Below are 22,885 nucleotides of genomic sequence, written 5' to 3' on the forward strand. Positions count from 1 at the left end.
TGGAGCACCTTCAAGAAAGAATGGAAAAATGAGGAGGGGTTCTGTAGTCGGTCTGGATCCGCCAGTTTTGCACAGTTGCAGGCTGCATTGCAGAGTTGTTTTGTTATAAATGTTGTGCTTGTGTGTCGGGTTTTTGTTGTTGTTTTTTTGTTTGTTGGGTTTTTTTTGTTGTTGTTGTTTTTTTAAAAGAGTTCTGTTATGGCAAAGAATGAGTGTGGTAATGACAAATGTCCATTGTGATCTCTTTAACAGTGAGTGTGCTCTGGTAACTAATTTGGCCTTATGTGAAGTGAGAGATACACCGAAGCATTGTTCTAGGAAAAAACCAAAACAGAGCTCTTAAAAGGCGGGCAAAGATTGTCAGTGACTGGAAATAGGAACTGTTAAATTCCCAGAATCTTTTAGCCAAAGATCAGGTTTCAATTTTAAGTATGAGATAAAAACAAGCAGTAAATCTCACCTTATTATAGTCAAACACGATAAGGCAAGCCTTCCAGGTGCCTTGGGAGTCAAGCAGCACAGACTGGAGGAGAACTTCCAGCTCCATTTCTTGGAGGTTGTGCAATTTCTGCAAAGAATAATGCACGTTCTGTATTAATGCCATTACCTGAGCAACTCTGCAACGGGTGTTTATGTCCAACCACTGATATTTACATCTTAATAATGAAGAAATTGTATATTTTACGTGCTGTCTCATCCAAGAATTGCCACTGAGCTATTGTCATGTCTCCTTCCAGTCCTTAAGCATGTTAAATTGTTTGATGATGAGGTGAGGTAATTGTCCCCAAGTTTAAGGATATTGGAAAACTAGTTAGATGGCAGCCAGCTTCTGTGTAGCTTTGATGCCTTTAGAGAATCACCAGGAGGAAAGATGGGATGGTAAAGTGATTGCCTGACACTTCCTCAGCTGCTAGTGAAATTAACTTTATTCTGATATCATTAGCAGAATAATTCATTAGGACAGACATCTGGCCTGTGGGGCTTGGTTGCTTGGTCAAGCTTTAAACCAGGGCTTTCTCTCATCAAGATGAGTTTTGGTGTCTTGATTCAAGTCCAGAAGAGAGTACAAGAGGAGGGGGGTGTTGTTCCCTCTCTTAGTTCTTATTAAAAACATCTGTCTGTTTTCTAAGGAAAGCTTTTCCCAGTGAAGAGGGGTGTCTTTATTAATAAAATAAATCATGGTAGAGAGGCAACCAAAGGCAGGTTCAGTGGGTAGAGGGGGAGCTCTGTGTGTACATGTGGGTGTGGTACTTCATGTGCATAAAATAGAGAAAATTACTTTAGAGGAGGAAAGAAAAAACGTGGAGTGTTCTTGTACTAATTCACAGAAGCCAGGGAGGGGAAGTCATGGAAACTGAGGGCTCCCCTGCACCTCGGTGAGTCCCAGAGCATTCGCTGTCCCCCTGTGCAAAGGAAGGGGCTGCAGACCCCACCCCTGTGTGTACCTGATGCTCAGTGCTCCGTCCCTTCGGCTCTGGCTGCCGTGGCAGCAGTAGCAGCACGTATCGCATCAATGGCTCTTTTAATAGTTTCCTAAGTGGTTTTCTTTGGAAATACTCACTGACAGGGGTTGGGTTTTCTGAGCACGGACTGTCCTCAACAGCAATGTTGTCGTTAAAGTTGGAGCAAAACAAAACAAAACGGTGTTTTCTAATAAAACAAGGAAGGGAATCGATTTCCCCATTACTTCTGTGAAGCAGCTTTAAAAGGCCAAGCAGAGGGTTTCTGCAGAAAAACTTGTGTGTTACGCTGCACTAACAGGGATTTATGTGCATCTCTGTAATTAGAGTGGGTGGTGTGTGCGCAAGGGACGGGGAGAAATCCTTCTACGAGAACTTTCTGTGGCGTTTCTTGATTGCTGGTGGTGTGATCAGGCAGCATTGGCCATCCAGCAACTGAGGTGTTGGCTGAGTTTCTGTGGAGTGCTCCTTTCCTAGAATCACTGTTCCTGCAGCAACGGGAAACAAACAGCCCTGGCTGGTGGCTGCTGTCTTTTGGGAACTTCAGCCTCGTCAGAAAAGCAAAGAGTAAAGTTTACTGAGTACTGATGGAAAAAGATGACATTGATGTTTAATTCCAATACTTCATTTGGAGATGCTGCCTACCATCATAAACAGGGAAAGACAAGACAACTATTCCTGTAATGAATAAACATAAAATGACTGTGAGTGCATCTTAGTCATATTTAATTTATGAATTTAGTTTTGCTTCATAGACCTTGCTATGAAAGTGCTTTCACTGGAAAGATTGAGGGATTAATTTCCAGTGTAAATCACTGGCTCAGTTTCAAGCCATCATACCGAATTTGATTTATTGATTATCTAATCAAATAAATAGAGAAAGAAAATACTGCATTGTGAATCCTCAGTGTGCCAGGAAAAAACAGATACCTACCCCAGCTCTGATCTCTGCAAAAGTCTTTCCTCTTCCTAAACACTCTTGTGGCAAAAGGCTGTTCTGTGAACCGCAGGCGGTCTTGGACCGAGCGGCACAGGAAAGCCTTGCTGCCAGCTGTCAGGAAGCCCTGAGTCAAGGAGAGCGGGAGCCGGCATCTGTTATTTCCAGGACTGGCAGAACACACGGGCAGGAGCTGGTAAGGATCCTGGAAGGTGAGAATTACATAAGAAACCCTTCCTGATAAATCCCTGCCTTTCCTTCAGCACTGTGTCTTGGCTCTGGTTCACAGTCCTGGTGGAGAAGCTCTCGGTGCCGTTGCTGCACTAACGTTAACCAGGGAAAACTGTATCTGCTACCGGAGCCGCCGGCCGAATCCGCCCTGCTCCCTCCTAACGCCGGGTTCTGTGTGGAGAGGGAGAGACAAAGCGTTGAAGGAGAAAAACTTTGTTGGCTTTCGTATGACACTGCTTGGTGGGAGGTTTCAGAATCGCAATTGGTTTCTGCCTGAGTGGAAGCTCAGAGATGTTGGGAGTCGGTGGCATGTCATGGTCCTCATCACGTAGCGCTGTTTGTGACTCCCACGTACCTCTGGGAGCTCTGCTTGGAGGAGAGCTGAGCAACAGCCAAAACCAGGCTGCTGTTTACTGAAATGATTTTCTGATGCTTAAGTGGGATCTGACCGGGAGGGAGACAAAGATGTGAATGATGAGCCTAGAAAGTTAGTTCTTTGGAATAATAATTTCTGGTTTTCCAGCCAGCAGCAGCTGGGCGAGAGGTCGTGGCTCTCTGCTGCTCACACATCCTGACGTACTCCTGGGCTTGTTTGTCACCAGAAGCTCCCTCGTGATGGGTTCTGTGGGGTTCATATTTCCACAGAGGATTGCTCCCACCTGACAGGCTCGTCCATCCAGCTCTGTCCTGCAGGCGGGTGGGCACGGGAGGGAAGGATTGCGTTCTGCCCGCATGCCCTGACTCTCTGCTCGCTGCAGTGATGGTTTAAGGGCTTGGCTGGTCAAACCTTGCCTGTTTAGCAAAGTACACAAATTGCCTGTGCTTAACTGAACTAGTATAGAGCATCTCTGCTAGGTTACAGTTACTTGCAACACTTTTTAAGGATGAGCTGAGTTCAACAGAGTTTATTTCATTAAGGGTATTGTATGTTTACTCTCTGATCACACTGTGGAAGGATCCACAGGGATTTTTCTGTGTTACTCTTCGCTCAAAGCTCCGTGACCCTCCCACAGCATCACAGAATCGTGCCAGTTTTCTTTCTATGCAGGCTCAGGCCCCTTTACTTTCTCTTTTTAAATTGCCTCTTCACCAAATTCCAAGCAGCATTGATCAGCTTAATGATAAAACTGGGGCTGGTGAGACCCAGAGCCTGGATGCTAAGTGGAGCCATCCAGAGTAAGTATCTAGTGCTCAGTGAGGATATTTTGGGCATTTTCAGCTGTGATCCCAGCTGGACCTGGGGGAAGCTATTGGACACACACAGATCCTGGCGGAAGCATCTTCGCAGGAACCTCCCTTATGAATTCCAAGGTGATGACATCCCCCGTCTGCAGAGCGTTTGGCACAGAGAACACGGTTGTTTGAGTCAGCTGTACCAACGCCAAGACTTTAACATATGCCCTTAGTGTTCTCCTCCTGCAAGGAGCTGGTTCAGTCATAAAGTGATAAACGGGTACACGACGTAGCGATCCTTTGGGCGAGCGTCTGGGCTCCCTTTTGTTCACATCTTCAGAGGAAGAAGAGGAAGACCAAGATGGCAAACAGATGGTTGTGGAATCTGCTGCCCCAGAGCGTACATGAATGGCAGGTGCTGCAGGAAGATGCCCAGGCACCAAAAGTGGAACAGGGCAGGTAAAGACATCCATCCATCTGTTCTTTGCTCTTCTGGGGGTGGAAGGGCTTTTGCTGGGGATGGTGTCCAGCTTTCAGGTTTGTCAGGTCAAGCAGCACACCAGCAGTGCCAATGCAAACATGGGAACTGAAACAAAAACTGGCTGGTTAAATAGGATTCCATGCAGGAAGATGTAGGCAGGGCCCTTCTCTGCCCTCATCATTTGATGCTTCACTTGTGCATTTGATCTCAGCAACATACTGGGGATCTGAGGTGGTGAAATACTCTCTCCCTCATGTTTTCCCAATGCGTCTAGAGTCAGCTTTGACTCTGCCCTGCCCCAGAGTTCAGGCTCTCTGCAGGAGGGAGCTGTGTGCAGGAGCAGGAACAGGGTATGTTTGGTTCCTGTGAAGAAACAGTTTTGCTGAGCTGGCATAGCACAGATCACTCTTACATCCCCCAGCACAAGTGTTGTCTCCAGAATGGTCAAAGCAATCAGAGGTCACATCTAACAAGATATAGGAGGATTTTGTCAGTGTCAGTTCTGCCCAGGCAGCAGAGGTAAAAGCCTATAGTAGTGGGCAGTAACGATGCCTTTACTCTCCACCCAAGGATATGATAATAACCATTTTAATTTCTTTTTTAAGGACCTGTGGATGAGTGCAGGACTCAAGGACGCAGCATCCTGCTGCATCTGAAAGGACAGTGAAGTGCTCTGGAGACTGCGCAAAAAGGAGACGAGGTTTCAGTGAGGAGAAAGGACATGCAGTATGTGTGTGAATACTCACGGGATGGAGCTGGTGCAGGAGGAGATGCAGGAACCAGCAGAAGTGGACAGACAAGCACCCAGGACCTTCTGCACCTCGGGGAAGTGCGCTGCAGCAGCCCGCTCTCCATCAACACACACTCCCATCAGAGAGCTGCCCACTCTGCAGCCTCCCAGGGATGTCCACTGATGGGTCAGTGGTACCATGCAAGAAGCACATCGTTGCACACGGTTTTAGAAGGTTCTGTATGTGCACTGGCAAAAATAAATACTTTGGTATTGTTGGGGAAGAGGCATCGTGCTCTTTTTACAATGAAACGTCGCGCTCTCGCTGCGTTCATCGTGCAAGTCTTCACTTGCATTTCTGACGGGGTCTGAGGTGTGTGGCTTTGGGTTGTTAGTGGTTGGACCTTCCATGGTTGGACATTTGGTGGTTCATTGTCTCCAAAGCAATCAATATACACAGTTTCAACATAACAAGCAGTATTGGAGGTTTCTTGCAGGTCAGCTTGCCAGAACTTCCTGAGATTTGTCATCCCATTGGTGACAAGCTGTAGGCAGTGCCGGCCATACCTTTGTCTGGGTTTCTTGCTCAGTCCCTTTTGCCATCTGCTCTGGTGGGATGCAGGACACAGTAGGCAGGTGGGTTTTTGGATGGAAAGACAACTTCTGCCACCAAACCCCATTCAGTGCTGCTCAGCTGCTGCCAAGGCAGAAGCCATCAGAGCGTGGGGACGAGCTTGGGAGGACGGGCAGTCACCGAGGAGCACGGACAGCGGGGTGTCTGCTGGTCTCCGTAGGTGTGGTGTGACTGTCCTGGCCTTGTACGTGCCTCTTTGTGTCGCTGTTGCTGTTGACTGGGAGCCTGCAGGTTATCTCCCTCTCATCAGAGTATTTCCTGCTACAGTCACTTGTGCTCAGTGCCCTTCCAGCTGTGTCCGAGGCTCATCTGCTCGCACGCGCTCTCCTGGTGCCAGAGCGCGTGGGGCCCTTCAGGTCTTGTTTTAATTTATTCCCAGAGAAGCTGGGTTTTCATTAAGGTGTAGGTGTAATCTCTCTGCTCTCAAATCTCCTTTGATGTATTTTATCTTAGGTTTGTTTATTGCTTCACGTTATTGGACGTTTGTCATTGCCTTTCTAATAGGTGTTGTATTCTTGAAAAATTGAAATAGTAGTGCTTTTTTTTTCCAAGAGGAAGGGTGGATGGTGGGTTTCTTATTTTTTTCTTTTAAAGAAGCAGAAATTCAGCTCAGTGATGGTTGTTTTCCAAGGTACAATGCATTTTGAAGATAGTGTATGTAATGATGACAGATGACTTAAGGGCTTTCTTATTCAGGAAAAGAAGTGTGTGTTTGTGGGGAGCGGGGAAGGAGTGAAATGACTTTGTCTTTTTCATCTCCCTTCTCCAAGAGTTACTCCTTTTGGAACAGCCATCGTTACCTTCATCAAAAGAAGCTAGATTAGAGTCCTGTAGCTCAGCGCCTTATGGATCCAAGGATGTTTCTAGAGCAGTGGTGTTACTAGCCTTGGCTGATTTTTTAAGCATTAAGTAAAAGACACATCACGTGTCCCTCCTGCAGTGGTTTTGGGGATGAGATGGTGTGAGCTCATCCCTTCTGCTCCTGCATTTTGATGAAGGGTAGGAGAACCCAGGATCTCTGCCCGTCGTTAGGAGCAGCACCTCGACTCCTCACGTCCCTGGCAGGAGCTGCTGGCAGAGCTGGTGCAGAAACCAGAACTGGCCCTCTGGCTGGAGGACAGGTTTTGTGGGGAAGCCGTGGTGGTACGCCAAAGCCTGGAGCTGTGGGGTGTGAATAAATGATAATGAAATAGATCAGAGGGGCTGTGTACTGCTCCAGGGCCTCTCCAGTGTCAGGTGGAAGATTGTGTGTAATCAAACCAAGATGACACAAGGGGCATCATTTTCTTGCAACCAATTCTGGTACAGGAAACTGCAACAGTTGCTGTTACTGGTAAATGTGATGTTGGTAATTTGAGCATCTTGAGGATTTGAAAATAAAGCAATGCCTTTTCTGGCCTGCAGACATCTATTAGCGATGAAAGGAAGATTTTAATGTGTTCTGAGCTTTCTGTCTGTGCCAGAGCCGCCTTCTCTCTTTCATCTCAGGATTGCTACGTGATGCTTTTCAGATGAAAACTGTTAAGCAGAGTAATTCTATCGCACTGAAATCAGACTCGAGTTGTTTAGGGAGTTACGGTGACGGGGTGTGCAGCACAAAGAGGTTCCTCACCGACCCCTCGCGTGTGGTGCAGCGGTGGGAGATCTGAAACCCCACCTCATTCGCTCTGGAGTAAAGCCTACGACTTAAATACAAAATAAAATACAGGACAGCAAAAGGAAAGGGGAAGAGATTACAGATGACAGGAAAGATTTAGATCAGAAAGATGCTCAAGTATTTAATAACATAAGGTCCCATGAGCTCCTCCATTTACTGCCTGAAACTGGAGATCCTAAAGAATTTATGGCTTAGTCTGACGTGTGTGTGTGTGTGTGTGAGTGTGTGTCACAAAGGTAATTGCTGGAGTTTTGATGGTTGCTGTTGTTTTGTGTTGTGAATATGCTGATACACGGAAAGATCCCAGAAGAGCACGACTTGGAGAGCCAGATTCGCAAGGAGAGGGAGTGGCGGTTCCTGCGCAACGCTCGTGTCAGGAAACAAGCCCAGAAGATCATCCAGAAGGGTGAGTGATCTCCCTCGTGCCCACGCTTCGTCAGGAACTGAACTGGGAAACCCCAATTAATGACCCCATGCTGACCCTCGAATTGGAGAGGTGCCTGTTCTCTCTCCCGTGTCCGGGCGAGGTGATGCTGCTGTGGGGTGTTTTGCTGACAGTCACTCACTTTTCCATTCTCAGCTGCTGGTTTTGTTTGCCAGATTAGGGGAGTGACCACTTAAAATGTCAAATATCTGCCTTCCCCTTCGAAAACTTGACTGCAGCTGTGTTAGAAAATGGTTGGTCACAAGTGGGGCGCTCAGGGGAGCGTGGCACCAGGCTGGCTGACCTCTCCAGTCCAGTGCAGGAGTGGAGGAGCCCAAGAGTGATGATTTCTTGGAAGGAGGAGAGAGCTTGCCATGAAAGCAGGCTTCCCTGCTTATAAGAATTGACAGAGCATCCCATTTCCTATGCAAGTGTTGGCTCCCGAGCCCTCCCGGCAGGAGCAGCTGAGCTCCTCAGCCCTGTACCCGCCAGCCAGAGCAGTCGCCTGGAGCCCATAATTCAGGGGCCCTTACCAGATGGCATTGATTGACCATTTGGGCTTCTCCTGTAAAGTTTGGGTGGATGCTGTAGGTTGTTTTTAAAGGGATAGAAGGCAGAATATTGTAGGATAAACTTCAGAGCTGCCAAGAAGGCTCAGGCAGGGTTTGATGTGTGTCAGATGCTGTTTATACGGCCAGTCACAAAATCCCAGAATGGCCTGGATGGGAAAAGCCCTTTGAGATCATCGAGTCCAACCATGAACCCAACACTGACCAGTCCCCAACTAACCCATGTCCCTCAGCACTGTGTCTACACGACTCTTCAATCCCTCCAGGGATGGGGACTCCACCACTGCCCTGGGCAACCCCTTCCAATGCCTCAGAACCCTTTCAGCAAAGAAATTCTTCCTCACATCCCATCTCAACTGCCCTGGCCACAACTTGAGGCCTTTTCCTCTTGTCCTGTCACTTTTTCCTTGGTTGAATAGACTGGCCATGGCAAACCAGCCCTGCTGAGCTGCTGGAGGTGTCTCCACATGCTCAGAAGACATCTCAGCGATGTCTTTCACGTTCCCTGCTCTGCTGAACTCTGTAAATGATTGCTTATTCCTTATATCCCGTTATAAATTTAATATTTGTATGTATGGCTTTGTGTGCTGCTTATACCCTTCCCTCTAACGTGCCTCGGGTTCATGCTCCATTAGCATGTGCTCTCCAGAAAGCTGATTTTGCTTTTTTTAATGACTCTTTATGCCTCTATGAGGCAGCGGTTGGGCAGGAACTCTTTTAGCACAGGAATTTATTCCAATATAGTGGAACTCAATGAAATTTCCTCAGGAATTTGCATTCTTAAATTATTCCTGCTCATGTGCCTTGCACAGCAGAGGCTGGGGAGTGGTGTTTAGAGGAGCTCTCCTCATGGCATCCTCCCGGCAGCGTCCCGGGGGCAGAGCTGTGCAGGTGGGGGCTGTTCCTCTCCTGGGACGCTCGCTCAGCCGCGTGGAGTTGGAAATAATCATCTGGTGAATGAAGAACTGCCCAAGGCTCAGCCTCCTGCGGGTACCTCATCATCGGGAGGTTTGCTGGCTCGAGTCAGTACAACGGGCAGCTTAATGTCGTGAAACCACAGAAAATCATAAACCAGAGTAATATAGAAATGAAACTGGAGCCCAGGAGATGGCTTGGGAGATCTTTTTGAATACAAAGAAGGGGATTTTTCATGCTTGCCTGAAGAAGTTAAATCTTTTTCTAGACAGTGTTCATATTTGGTTGCTTGACCTGAGCAAGTAAAATGCCAGTATTCATTAAAAACTAATGAAAATGTGAAATATTAAAAAGAATTAAAATAGACTTACAATCTTCTAATGAAAATTAGATTAAATGGATGCATTCTAAAACAAACTAGAACTGAGTAAGGGTCTCCTGGGCTTACGGTTCTGTGTGATGAATTCATACTGTGCCAAAAAATTGCAGTGTCAGGAGTGCCAAAACTGTTTGTGAAGAGCAAACTTCTAAAGAAAAGGTGGGAAAGGTCTTTAACCACCATTTTAACGTCTCCATGGAAAATATATTTTTAATTTACAAATTAACCTAAAATTTAAAAGAACTTAAGTGGAAGGTTAAATAAATAATCCACAAGCTAAAATGAAATACTGCATTCTAGGTTGACAAAAAGTATTTTTGTTGAGTTTTTTTTTTTAATTTAAAAAAAATAATGTTGATTTTTCTGTCCACACCAACTGATATTTCTCTGGGCTTGGTTGTACTTGCTGGCTTGTTCTCTTCAGTTACCAACGTAAAGGACACCCCTGATCTGTCACCACAGTTTTAAGTTTGTACCTTAAGATGCGAGACAATCAGTGTGGAGGAGTCGGGGCTGTCACATCCCTGGGATCTGAGAAGGCTCTTGGAGGAGGAAAGTGTTGGGTGGTCTGTTGGTGAGAACTGGCAGGGAGGAGGAGGAGGAGGAGGACAGTGGTGGTACTGGGAAGCTGGGGGGGTCTGAGCCTCGTCCCTCGGGCGGGATGTTCCCGGGCACTGAGCTGTGGCTGCCTCCTGTCCCCCGCAGGTATTTCCCGGCTGGATGATCAGATCTTCCTCAACAGGAACCCAGGTGTCCCCTCCGTGGTGAAGTTCCACCCGTTCACGCCCTGCATCGCCGTGGCCGACAAGGACAGCATCTGGTAAGAGTTTCTGTGAGTCCCTCTGTGTCCATCCTTCCCTCTTTCAGGGCAGAGTCCTCCTGGAGTTCAGTGCCATAGTTGTAAGCGTGGCACCAAGTCCTTTGCCACAGGAGGTGTCAGGCTTGAGGGCTGCAGGTGAATCCTGACATTTAGTTACTTATAACTGGGCTTTTCTCAGATTTCTTTTGTAGAAGGTTGACGTACATCGTTAATAAAATGGTGCTGAATACCAAAGGAGAAAAACAAATTGAATTGCTATCCAATATATGTGATTTTTAGTTGCACTGTCATGAGTAGATCTCTTTTTTTAGCTTGTACAGAGAATCCAAGGACTGATGTGGTGTTTTTTTCCTCCTCCAGTTTTTGGGACTGGGAGAAAGGGGAAAAGTTGGACTATTTCCACAATGGGAACCCTCGCTACACCAGGATCACAGCGATGGAGTACCTGAACGGACAGGACTGCTCCTTGCTGCTGACTGCTACAGGTAAATAACATCTTCCCACAATGAGGGCTGGACTGGGGGCCTCAAGTCCGTGTGAGCTGTTCTGGTTCTCTTGCTGTCCCTTCTGGGAACTTGGCCCAGCCTGACTGTCCCTGCTTGCCTGCTGGGTCTCAGCTGAGGAGGCATTTCCAGGATCAAACTTGAAAGTTGTTTCTGGCAGTACTGAAATATCTTAACTGCTTAAATGAGTGCTGCAAAGGTTTTCAGATGACTGACAAATCAAACACTTGCTGAAACTATTTCCAGTCCCAGCTTTGTTATGTCATTCTGAGTCTTCACCTCTCATGGCAGGTTCATGGTAACCTCCTCCTATACGCTGCCTTGGCAGCTGGTTAAAACCTGCTGTCCAGAGCTGAGAAGGAAATTGTGCTGCAAAGCAGAAGGAATCAAATTCTGTTACTTGTGCTGGTTTAAGTCTAGAGCAGGCAGGGCTTATTTTAAGCACTAAACTTCTCAAATAGTTCTGAGTTTCTCTCTAGTCCATATACATCACCCAGGGGAACCAGTTCTCCAGAATGCCCTGTTGCATCACGTTAAGGTGGCATGAAGAGCTCTTTCTCATTCATTGGTCTGTAAAGCTGTGAGTAAGATCTGCTTCTCTTCCCCAGGAACTGTTCTAAACCTGTCAGTCTGAGTGTTTTCAATAGCTTTTCAAACTTCATGCTGAAATGTACAGGTTGGGTATAATTAAGAGAGGTGTAAGAGGAGTTGAGAGGGCCTTCAGGACATTTTCCTTTCAATTTATTGATTCTTAGCACAAAAGTTTCACAGATGGGGAACAAATTGAAAAAATACACAATGTTCTTGAAAGGTTTGCTGCTGATGGGCTGAGCTTTGATTCAGCTTCTTCTGTGGGGTTGTATTTTGTATTTAGCAGGGTACTTTTGTGGCTCTCAGCACCGATAGCAAGGAGGACAGAGACAAATCCTGGAGAAAATGAATGGGTTAAAGAAATGGAGCGACATCTAATGTCAGGTGTTAGCTGAGGGAAGGAGAAAAGCTCTTCGAGAACAGTTCCCAGTAGAACAATGCTTTAGGTTTCATGGATGTAAGATGAGAGAGGAAAAACAACTCCTAATAAAAAGGATTAAGTTCAAGGAATGCTCTCAGTTTTGAAGTTTGTATGACTACAGTTCTGCTTCTGTTCTTCCTTTGTTGTGCACAAGTAATTACTAGCGTGGCATCAGCAGTGACGTGGCGTTGTGTTCTCTTTTTCTGTGCTCCCCAAGATGATGGTGCCATCAGAGTGTGGAAGAACTTTGCAGACCTGGAGAAGAACCCAGAGATGGTAACTGCTTGGCAGGGGCTGTCAGACATGCTACCAACCACACGAGGTGGGTCCCCACTAAGTTTTGTTGCGGGGAATAAAAATAACTTGTGATGGTTGGGTTTTTTCTAGGCTTGGGGAGAATAAAATGGGTTTCTCAACTTCAGCTGTTCGTAACATCCTTGTTCAACAGTCTCTGCCTTCTGGGATGGCCTTTTGCCAAGCCCTGATGAGGAATTACTTTTCCAGTTCTCACAAAACAAGCCAACAAAACTGAAAGCCCAACACAGCAACCTCATACACACTGAAGAACAAGAGCAGCCTCTTGCTGGGGAGCAGAAGGGGGCAAAGTCCTTGTCCCTTACAAGCTTCACAGCTGCTGTCTGGCCCAAGCATTCCTCTTAACTGTGTCCCTAAGGAGAGAACTGTAGAACAACGGTGGAACTGGGCACTGCCCTGCTCTGTGCTCATCATAACAGGAGGTGGTTCTTTCCCTTTGGGTGGGATGGAAGCTCACGTGTTGCCTCTTTCCTTCTGATGGGCTGCTCAGCCTTTGCACGCCTTTGCATGTTGCACCTGTGACCTTCTTTAGCCTGAGCTCAAATTTTGGCAAATATTCTTTGCTGTTTATGGTGGGTCAGGAGGTGGCAAGAGAATATGCAATCTAAATCTGACACGTGCAGAAGGACAGCACAGTTAGACATTGACCTGCTTTGAATGTTAGAAAAATTGGATAGAAAAAGCTGTAAAAAGGAGCATTGGCATCCAGCCCTACACCGGGTGAAGCCAGAAGACCAGTTTGAGTAACCCTGAAGTCTGTTTTAGGACATTAAAGGAGGTGGACATTTTGTCCTTCCAAGGCCTGGTGCTTTAACGATGATTCTCTGTCACTTGAATATTTTTAATCAAGGCTGCAGGTTTTTCTAGATGTGCCGTAGTTCAATCAGCTCTTGTGGGATTGATGCAGGAATTGCTGGGTGAGGCTCACTGTCTTGTGCTATGCAGGAGGTCAGACGAGATGACCATCATAATTCATCCTGACCTTAAAATCTGACAGTTCTCATTTCCAAGCTTATGTGGTTCATCACAGGAGTCTGCCACAACTCTTTTAGCTATTCATTGGATTTCACTAGTGCTGCCGTGTCCAGCTCATATCTGTTATGTTTTCCTCAACACCTCATGGTTTGTCTCCGGTGTTTTAGGAAGGATGTGAGGGAACTTTAGGATCTGTGCCTCACTGCAGTATGTGCACAAAACTGATTATAAGCTGCTGGAAGCTTGCAGCATGCTGTGAAAATTGCCATGGTCAAAACCTGCTCTGCAGAGATGTCAGGAAAAGCAGGAGGAAAACAGCAGTAATGAAAGGCCCGAGGCGGAGAGGAAAGTGTCCTCATCTCAAGTTGCCCTTTGTAGTGTCATTCGGTTGGTCTGTAGTTCTTTCTTGTCAACACCAGCTTTCCTGGAGGATGTTGGTTAATGTTTAACATCCCTGGATTCGGGATCTTTCTTCCTTGGTGCCTCACCCAAACAACTGGGAATTCCCCTGGACTGCTCCGATCATGGGCTTCTTGCTGCATCATCAGTCGTGTTCAGGGAGGATGCTGACAGCAGTTGACTGGTCTCCTTCAGGCCAATTCCATTTTCCTGCCTCACTCTTTACATGCACCTTATCAAGGTGTAGCTGATTGTACCTGCTCCCCACAGGCCTTGAACACAGCAGGAAGAGTTGTTAACGTCAGTGTTTGACATCGCAAAATGGGTTAAGAGCTGATTTATCTGCAAGAGTTGAATGGTTACACTTGCCAAAACAGGGGTGTTGAAACTTCTAAGTCTGTTCTCTTTAAGAAATTCTTTTTGCCTTTTTCTTATGGTCTTAGGAAGTCTGAGTCCTGTTTTCTTTGCCTCCCACCTTTGGAGCAATAGAATTAGGTTCAGAAAAAAAGGAGAAGAGAGTTCTTTGTGGAGGGAGAAATAAACATACTCACTTCAAAAGAGCTATGTGGATCGAGTCCCCTTGGACATGAGACTCTCTTGAACAGTTCTCTCTTGCTGCCAAGACCGTAGTTGTGGTCCAGCACTGGCTCATAAAACTGAAGATGCATCTTTGAAGCTGCAGAGCTCAGGAGTTTTACTGGAGTTTGTTTGTTCCTACTATCGATTTCCTTCTCTCCTCTCCTCTCCCACCCTTTTCCCCTGTGTCGCACTCATCTCTGAATTTAATAGTTTTCTTGACAGCAACCACAATACTGACTTTCCTGGGCAGTTTTCCACTTATGAAAGGAGAGAGAGGGATAGGCGATACCTAAAGACATCCTTTGGAAGCTTGAGAAGCATCCTGGGGTTGTCTGAGTAATGGGAGGTCAACGAGAACGTGCTCAGGGGCTGCCTGAGAGGGGGAAGCAGACCAGAGTGAGCAGAGAAATTAAACTTTTACACTCTGTAATGGACTCTGTGTTGTGCAGCCCAAGGGAAGAGAAGTGAGCTGATACAGCCCAGTTACTGCGTTAAACTGGGCGCCAGTTCATTGCTCTTGATAGTTGACTTGAGACACGGGGTCAGTGAGTCTCAATTTAAACACTGGCAAATTACTGGGTGGGCACCCTCCGTTTTCTGGATCAGAGTCTTTGATTTTGATCTTGTTTAGATCTGCACTCGTGATGCACCAAGCGAATCTTTCAGTCAAAATCAGGGTGTTTAAAGCAGCGCTGGTGCCAGGCGCTCTAGCGTAAGGCAGTGACTGGGAATCCCCAGCATGAGAGATGGAGGGGGCTGAGAAGAAGACAAAATGCCTGTTGCTAATAGCCTGGTGTTTCAAAAGATGTAGGAAAACCGAAGCATTTTCTAGTGAGCAGCGTAGGAAGAACCTGACGTGCTCTGAAGCTTTGATTGCACAGCGGGAGGCTTTGGGAATTCTGGCAATTTCTGTAGCAAAGGGTGTGTGGAGGCTGCGGGTTGTGTGAGCTGCAGAGCAGCACAGACCCATCGCTGGTGCTGCCCCGGAGCTGGGTTTGGAGCTGCTCTGAGTTTGTGTGAGCTGCAGAGCAGCACAGACCCATCGCTGGTGCTGCCCCGGAGCTGGGTTTGGAGCTGCTCTGAGTTTGCAGAGCCGGGCAGGCTGGGTCCGCAGCTCTCGGGGCGTCTCTCACAACAAGCAGCCGTGCTTGTGCTTCTGAACAAAACTGCTGTGTTTTGTGTTGTTTCTTTGTGACAAAGGGAAACAAGCCATGGTCCCCTGCTCAGAGTGGCTTTGTCCTTTAAAGCAGTACAGTTCTGGAATTTGGAGAAACCCAGAAGTGTAACCAGCTGCTGCACAATTACCAGCCGCCGGCTGCTCAGCTATTCCCTCCCCAGCCCCTCGTGTGCTCTCACCGATGCCTGCATTGATTTCCCTTCTCCAGTTCAGCAGAACCAGTATATCACTTCTAAAGGGGTGCCAGGGGAGGACCGAAGGGCTTGGCCAGTCTCTTCCTGAATACTTGGAGCTCCCCATGCCAGATTTTCCGGGGTTGTCCCAAGGTGCCTCTCACCTCCCCGTTTGCTGCCATGCTGCAGTGCTTTCTTACTCCCTAATGGCTAGAAACTCGGCTGTGGCTGTGGCTCACCTGAGGGTTGTTTCAATGGAGCACCCCTAAGCTGTTGGCACTCTCTGTGTGCTCGTAGCCATCCCCTGAAGTGTGGGGCAGAGAAGCCCCCGGCACAGCAGCCCTCACTGCGGAGAGCCCAGACTGTCCATGGCAGAAGCCTCATGTTCTGCACTCGAGTTATTTGCGTTTCTGTCTGTCACTTCCTGATGCGTTTTCCTTCAGAACAGGGACCAGATCATGCAAAGGATGGTCTCCTTGTTCAAGAAGAAATGTCAAATCTGTGCTGTTGTCAGCCAGCCAGAAAACACTCTTCACACATGACAAGTGCCACCGCTGATGGCTTCCCAGGGAATGCTGTGACTGAACTAGCGCCTGCTCTCTGGAGGGAGGCATGTGCTGCTCTTGGGGCTTCTGCTTCTCTTTTATGTTCTTGCCTTTAATTTGAGTTGCTTTTTCTAATCCTTGTTTTAAGATTTTATTTTTTGCTCTGGCTGACCGCCTCACCCTTAGCGTCAACCCCTTAATCCCTGTCTTCTCACAGGTCTGGCCCGAAGGGTTTCAATCTATCTTGACAGAAGTAAACAGGGAGGTGAGTGATTTCTTTCCTGTTACCTACGATCAGCTGGGGTGGGAAGGAGCTCCTCGTCTGGCTTCGGGTTGGTTGACTGGTTGGTTGGTTGGTTGGTATTTTTGGCATTGTTTGAATGATTGCTGGGTCCCTGTGATTCCTGGAAAGCTTTGCTGCTTCTCCCTCTCCCATCCTTGCCTTGTGTCTGTGTCCGTAACAGCCGTGAGAAATGCAGGGAGGGTGTCTGTGCTCTCTAGGTCAGCGTGGCCACACGCTGGGAAAAGGACATCTTGGTGTCACACTCGGAGCTTTCTGCAGTGAGAGGAGGTTGGGGTGGGATGTACAAGGCTCTCGTTCCAGGAAGATTTCAAAGCATCCCTGGACAAAAGGGTTTGAATGACAGGTTCCCAACATGAACCACCGATAAGCTAACGTGGATTTTACTGGGGTTGATTTGTAATGGACTTTTGCTGTAAAGATCATGTGAAAAGGAGGAGCTGATGAATCTTTCCCGGGAGGCTTAAATAGTGGACTTTTGGCAAGGATATGCCTAATAAATTTTACAAATTCTGTTCTTTCACGTGGAAGGAAGGTAAATGAAGGTTCTTCCATCTGTAGAAGGCAGGACTGTGTGGTGTCTGTGTTGCTCTGGAGCCTGGCCCCCTCCTCTGCCGCTGAGGTCTTTGAGGGAAGCAGATGGCTAATGTGTCAGGGCATCTTTGTGTGTATGCACATCCGTGGATGTGAATGTTGATGTAGTCATCCTGGGCTATTCATCAATTATTAATATTTGCTGACTGATAAGAGCTGAGTGTGTCTGCAGTGATTAATAGGACAAAGATGATTGCAGTGCTGTGTGATTCAGAGCTCTTTAGCTTGAGGTCTTTGCAAATCTCTCTCTTACTGTTCAGAGACAGAGCACTGGGATAGAAATTAGCGAAGCTGAGGTGTTGCTGTTAGCTGCCTGGCTCTGCATTTCACTCAAAAAGGCTAAAAGTGGCAAGACTTGGCTGCGGGGAGTTCCCTGCTCAGTAAACTGGGCACCTGGATGGTTTAAGGCAGTACCAGCCACTCCCTTGCTGGGTCAGTACTGGTGATGCCAAGTGATCACACTCTGTCCCCAGCACACAAATAACTGAATAACAATAAACAGCATTCACCAGCATTTTCTGGCCAGGTGTTCTCCTAGTGAAAAATGCAGGGAAAGGATTGCTTCTCTCCCACTGAAGAAGTCTTAAAAATGGATGGGATTAGCTATTTTCTTGACAGCAAAATACATGAGCAATATTTAGATAAAATACACTAGTTTTGTCACTGAAGCACAGAAAATCTGTTCTCATTGCCTAGGCTCCTTGGGGAGTTTTTACCCAAAGAAAGACAGGGGACTGTCTCTTCATTCTCACGTTGCTGGGTGCTGGCTGTAGGCAGGAGCCACCAGGCACTGCTCTGTTGCAGATCAGCAATAAACTGGAGAAAGACCAGTGGCTTAATGGTTGTGTGGGGCCACTGTGCAAGGCAGAGCGGGAATCCCTGAAGTCCATGTGAGCACTGAGCAAAATCTGCAGCCGGCTCACCCGGCAGCGTGAAGGCAGCTGAGCTAGCAGGAGTCTGGAGATGCTTCAGTGTGACCCTCTGCCTGGGTGCTTCACCTCCCGCTCCCTCAGAGCTCTCTGGGGGTGTCTCGACACACTGCTGCCTTACCTCCTGTCAGCATAATTGAATGAGCATAACGAAGAAGGAGACGGTGTTAACGAGAGAATATTCACTCGACCTGTGCCCGCTCCATCCATCCATCGCTGCCTCCCAGGGGTTGTTGGTGCTGCTGTGTAAACAGCCATAATCTGTCTTACCTCCAGAAAATTTATGCTGATGCCAACCAAGGAAAAATAAGCACATAGTTCCCAGTTCCCTGCTTCCTTCCTGCTCTCCTGGGGCTTCTGAAACAAAGTCTGAAAGACGTCAAATACCTGCTCTGCAGAAAAGCAGGACCTTGCCTTCTGGAGGCTCTGCTCTGCTTTGAATGCTGCTGACTCTTCTGGCAGTCAGTCAGTCAGAGATCCAGATGGGAGAGGGTGGAGAGGCGGCCTCAGAGCTTCTTAGAAATAAAAGTTAGCGGCTTCCTGGGAGGGAGGTTCCCCGGGGAGCTGCCGGGCTCTTGGGCTGCGTGGGGCAGCCTGTGACAGAGCCCAGCCCTGGCTTAACCTGCAAAAGGAGCTGATCAAATGATCAAACTCAAAGAGAGTTTGTACTGGAGAACAAGAGGGAGAGAGAAAAGTAGAGTGAGTCTTCCCACATCCCCCCAGGGGTTGGTATCTTGTCCTTTAGGAATAAGAAGTTTGGGAGAAGCACCTTATTTCTCGACAGATTTTTTTGTGGCAATAAAATAATTGGAGAAATTGCAGCTCCAGGGGTTTGTCTTCTTTTAATTGGATTCCCAGCATCACAGCTACTCTTCTCCCTTGCTGCGCATAGTCCTTGGCACAAGAAGAGTGACACTTTTTGAAAGGATGTTGTAGAAATTAATGATGAGTGAGGTCATACAACCCTCCTACTGCTTCCTGGAAATTAAGACAGTGATGTGCCTCATTGCGCAACCAGGAGGGCCCATGATTAAAAAAATCATCAGTCAGAACCTGAGATGCTTTTATATTGTGTTCTACGTAGGTATTCCTGGTTTTATCGAAATGCCGAGCACAGGTTGGCCACGTTCCAGTGACATTAAAAATAAGTGCAGACACTCAGAATGCAGCTGCTTTCGACACCAGTGTTATTTATTGAAATTTATACAAGGAACTATCCCATCCAGACAAATACCTGTTGCTCAGGGGGAATCCTGAGAGAACAGTCATAGAAAGTTACAGCTTCAGGAATGGCTGTTGGTGTGTGTTGCCTTGTATATGAACTTGCATCATACAGAACTGCAAGTGCTTGTGTTAAAAGACTCAAGGAGAAAAAACATAAACCTTTAAAAATATATTTTCCGGAGTTGTGGAAGATTTGCTGCTCATTGTCTGAGAACATAACGTTCCTTATGGGAAAATTGTAATGTTAACTAGTGATGCATTGGAAGAAGCGTGTTGCTGGGGTGCCTGTTTCTGCAATCCCTTGGCTTCTGAGAGCACCAGTCTCACTGCTGGCCTTTTCCAGATGGTCACATTGGTGTCACCTGTTTACTCTGTTTCCATAAGTAGGTGGGAGCTTGGAAATAGGGTGGCAGGTAATGCAGAACCTGGCTGTGTGCCTCAGCTGAGCTTGCCTGGGTTCACAGGGTACGTTACCTTTTTTGCCAGGATAAGCCTGAGAAGCATCTTAGATGCCAAAGCTGGAAGCCAAAACCCAGCAGGTGAACTGCAGTCTCAGTTGTAACATCCTGGAGAAGGACCTCTGTTAATTAAAAAGGAAATTATAATTAGTAGTAAGTCCCATGTTTGCTTCTCATCCCCAAATACTAGGAATTTAACATATAAATCATTTTCACCATGAGAACGTTTGCTCGTACACAAATAGTTGAGCTATTTATGTCTCATTTCATACTGTGTCATCTTTGAATTTAACATTTCACAGTCGGAGGAAGCCTTCCTTCCCTGTTACCCGCTTGTGAACCACTTCAGTTTGTGTACAAAGACTTTTCTTCTTCACAGACACATTTGAATTCTGGTTTAGTGCTTCCAGTCACATCCCAGGGTCCCCCTTTCCCTCTTTCCTTTCTCGCCTGGGTGGCAGCGGGTGCAGACCCCTGGCCCGGGGCCGGTGCTCATCGCCGGTGTGAGCTCTGCAGCCAGGACCTGCCGCCGTCCTGGGCTGTGGATGGAGCTGCCCCATCTCCCAGCAGGAAGGTGCCAGGAGTTCTCCTCAGCTGTGATTTTCATGGAGATATTCTGTTCCTCAGATGCCTGTGTTGTGTGGTGCCGTAGGAGTATCTCGTGCTCTGAGGCTGCCCAGTCCACCCGTGAGCACTGGGCACCAGAAGCAGCAAAAATGATGTTTTGTGTTTGCTTGAGAGAATAAGAAGGCTGATGAAAGAGAGGGAAGATCCTTTGTTGTGGGATGATCAGAATGTTGCGCTTGCCTCTTCCAGAGAGCTGAGGTTACTGCTTACATGGACTGTTTAAGTTTTATAAGACAGACAGGAGCTGCATTGACTGCTTGGAAGATCATGAGCCCCACCATACTGCAGCGTCACCTCCCTCCTCTCGTCCCACCTGTGAGCTCTGTGTCAGGTCCTGCTCTGGGGTGAACCCTGGTCCTTTCTACTTGGTTGTCTCTCATGGGAGATCTCTATTATTTTACACAAAGTGAAACCCTTCTGGAGCTTCTTCCCTTGGTGAAACTTCTCCTGGTCACCCAGGTGGCATCGCTGAATGTCCTCAGTGCTTAAATTCCTGGCAGAGATGCCAAGCCAAGCACCGAAAGCACCAGCCATCACTCCGAATTCACCATCTCTGTTCCCCTGGGACTGCAGCAGACTGGGGACTTGCTACTGATCAGACTGAAGAAAAACCTCATCTTAAACTGGGGAATGTAACTGGAAAATTGGGAGCTTTAAAACTGCCTAAGAGCACATTGCCTGCTTACCTCCATCAGCGATGGTAATGGCGATATCCATCTCAGCCTGCCAGGTTTATCTTGTCACATGGGCTGTAAACAAGATGACAAATGAAAACACTTCAGTGATGTTTATCATCTAAATCACTGCCTGCTTGTTTGCCTCGGATCTCTAGCAGCCCTCTGAGCTGCCAGGCAAGCTGAGGTAACAAACAGTTTGACTCTCCAGATCAAGATGCAAGCTCTTGGCTTAGCCGAGGGTCCCGGATTTCCTGCGGTAAGATGATGGTCTGTCAGGAAACACCAGGAATCGTCTGCGTGGTGTGCGGCAAGATCAGGGGATGGCTTGGGTGTGATGCTTAGGAAGGAGAGAAGGGAAAAATGTTTCATCTGGATCTGTGCAAAACAAGGTCATTTCATCACCTTTGAAGAAAACTCAGTTTCTAGGATGTCTCGGTTGTTTCCTTTGTGCCCTGTAAAGGTGTTTGGTCTGGTAAAAAGTACTTATTGGTCGTTAGTGACAGAGGGGATGTTGAGGTAGGTTTAAATTTCCTGCTGGGGCTAATTCCCAGCGGTAAATCGAGACAAATTCACATTTGTACTTTCTGGATAAGCAAGTTGCAGAGTAGAAACAGAGGAATCTCACTGAAGGCAGCTGTGAGTGGCTCGGAGTCCTGATGCATTGCAGAGTGCTCTGTGACTCCAGGTTATAAAATACTGTCCCAGTTTGGCACAGACCAGAGGGTGAACTGCTGCTCTGCTCTGCGAGGATGCAGCTTCCCTCTGCCGAAGGGAGAGCCCTGCCTGGGGAGGTGAAAGCAAACACAAACACTGGAGGTTTTGTCTAATTCCCTCATGCATAGTTTTTTGTTTGTGATTTTAATATATGAATAAGGGTCTCCCTGGAAAACCCGTAGGTTTGGAGTTGGTCAGCCTTTGCAGCATGAAAAGCAGGAGGTAATTGGAGTGCAGCTCTGCATTAAGCAAAGCGTTTCTGCGCTGTGGAGGCGGCACACAGGTACAGAGAAGTCTGTCTAATTAAATGTACGAGAATTGTTCCTCTGAGATTTCCCCCGCCAAATCAGGGGTTTCGTTGCCAGCTATTTCCCAAGTCCTGATATCTGCTTTGTGCTTAGGAGTCAGCTCACTTGGTGGCTTTTGGACCAACCTATTCCCCCAGCTGGGAAGGGAGGTGACAACACTTATTCTTCTCTGGAAATTGCTGGACCAGCAAAGTTCATGAGTTCACGCAGTCTCCCAGCCTGTCTGTAAGCAGGTGCCCTTGTCAGGTGTTTTGGGGATAGAAAAGCCCTTGTAATTCCCTTACAGCATGGATGGGATGTTTTTCTAAACTTCACCTAGCAATCAGTTTATGTCCTCAGAGATGAGGAGCAAAAGCTCTTGTAAAGGTATTTTAGCTGGTGTAATCGCAGGATGTTCTCCTCCTTATCTGTCTGTATAGCAAATTGGTTTTTACTCCTACCAAGCTGTTTAATTCAGTATCTCACAGCAATGACTTTGCTGTTCCTTGTTTAGAAACATCTCCCCTTATCCACATATTTCTGTTAGAATAAGGAATCATAGTAATCCAGAGGCTCTCAGGTCTTGCTGTGTGAGATGTCATCAGTTCAGTCTACTTCAGTCATAATTTAATCTGGTGTTCTTATAAAGCAGTGGATAATTTATTAAGACTCCCTTGGAAGTCCCCAGCACCTTGGCAAGGTCCCTGGAATACAAAAATTCACCTGCCTGGAGGGATCATCTGCACCTCAGCTTTTCTGAGCCCTTAAGCTAGACAAGGGCCCAAAGACATGTCTTGGATTCACATCCAAGACCAAGTGGTTTGATCCCATTTGGAGGATGTATGGATGTGTGTGTATGTAACTGTAAATTTCCTCTAATAACGATAGTTTCTGTAGCATGAGGTCATAAAAGCTGGTGTTCTAATTAGTGCAGCTCTGCCTGTGCTGCTGCAGAGATTAATTTCCCTGCCCTGCCTGTATTTTAT

The 22,885-nt window shown here is 47.1% G+C and overlaps 1 protein-coding gene across 1 annotated transcript in view; it reads left to right on the forward strand.

Annotated features, from left to right (window-relative positions):
- Positions 1 to 22,885, forward strand: part of RPTOR (regulatory associated protein of MTOR complex 1) — a gene marked incomplete at both ends in the record, with an annotated part of 63,223 nt that overhangs the window by 33,838 nt on the left and 6,500 nt on the right. The window contains 7 exons of the mRNA XM_029083844.1: positions 7,604 to 7,709; positions 10,296 to 10,410; positions 10,771 to 10,895; positions 12,143 to 12,247; positions 16,306 to 16,357; positions 17,815 to 17,834; positions 18,587 to 18,598. Coding sequence (XP_028939677.1) covers positions 7,604 to 7,709; positions 10,296 to 10,410; positions 10,771 to 10,895; positions 12,143 to 12,247; positions 16,306 to 16,357; positions 17,815 to 17,834; positions 18,587 to 18,598 — 535 coding nt within the window. The remainder of the gene's footprint in view (positions 1 to 7,603; positions 7,710 to 10,295; positions 10,411 to 10,770; positions 10,896 to 12,142; positions 12,248 to 16,305; positions 16,358 to 17,814; positions 17,835 to 18,586; positions 18,599 to 22,885) is intronic.

This window comes from Antrostomus carolinensis, unplaced genomic scaffold (assembly GCF_000700745.2).
Source record: "Antrostomus carolinensis isolate BGI_N321 unplaced genomic scaffold, ASM70074v2 scaffold44142, whole genome shotgun sequence".
Classification (NCBI taxonomy): Eukaryota; Metazoa; Chordata; class Aves; order Caprimulgiformes; family Caprimulgidae; genus Antrostomus; species Antrostomus carolinensis.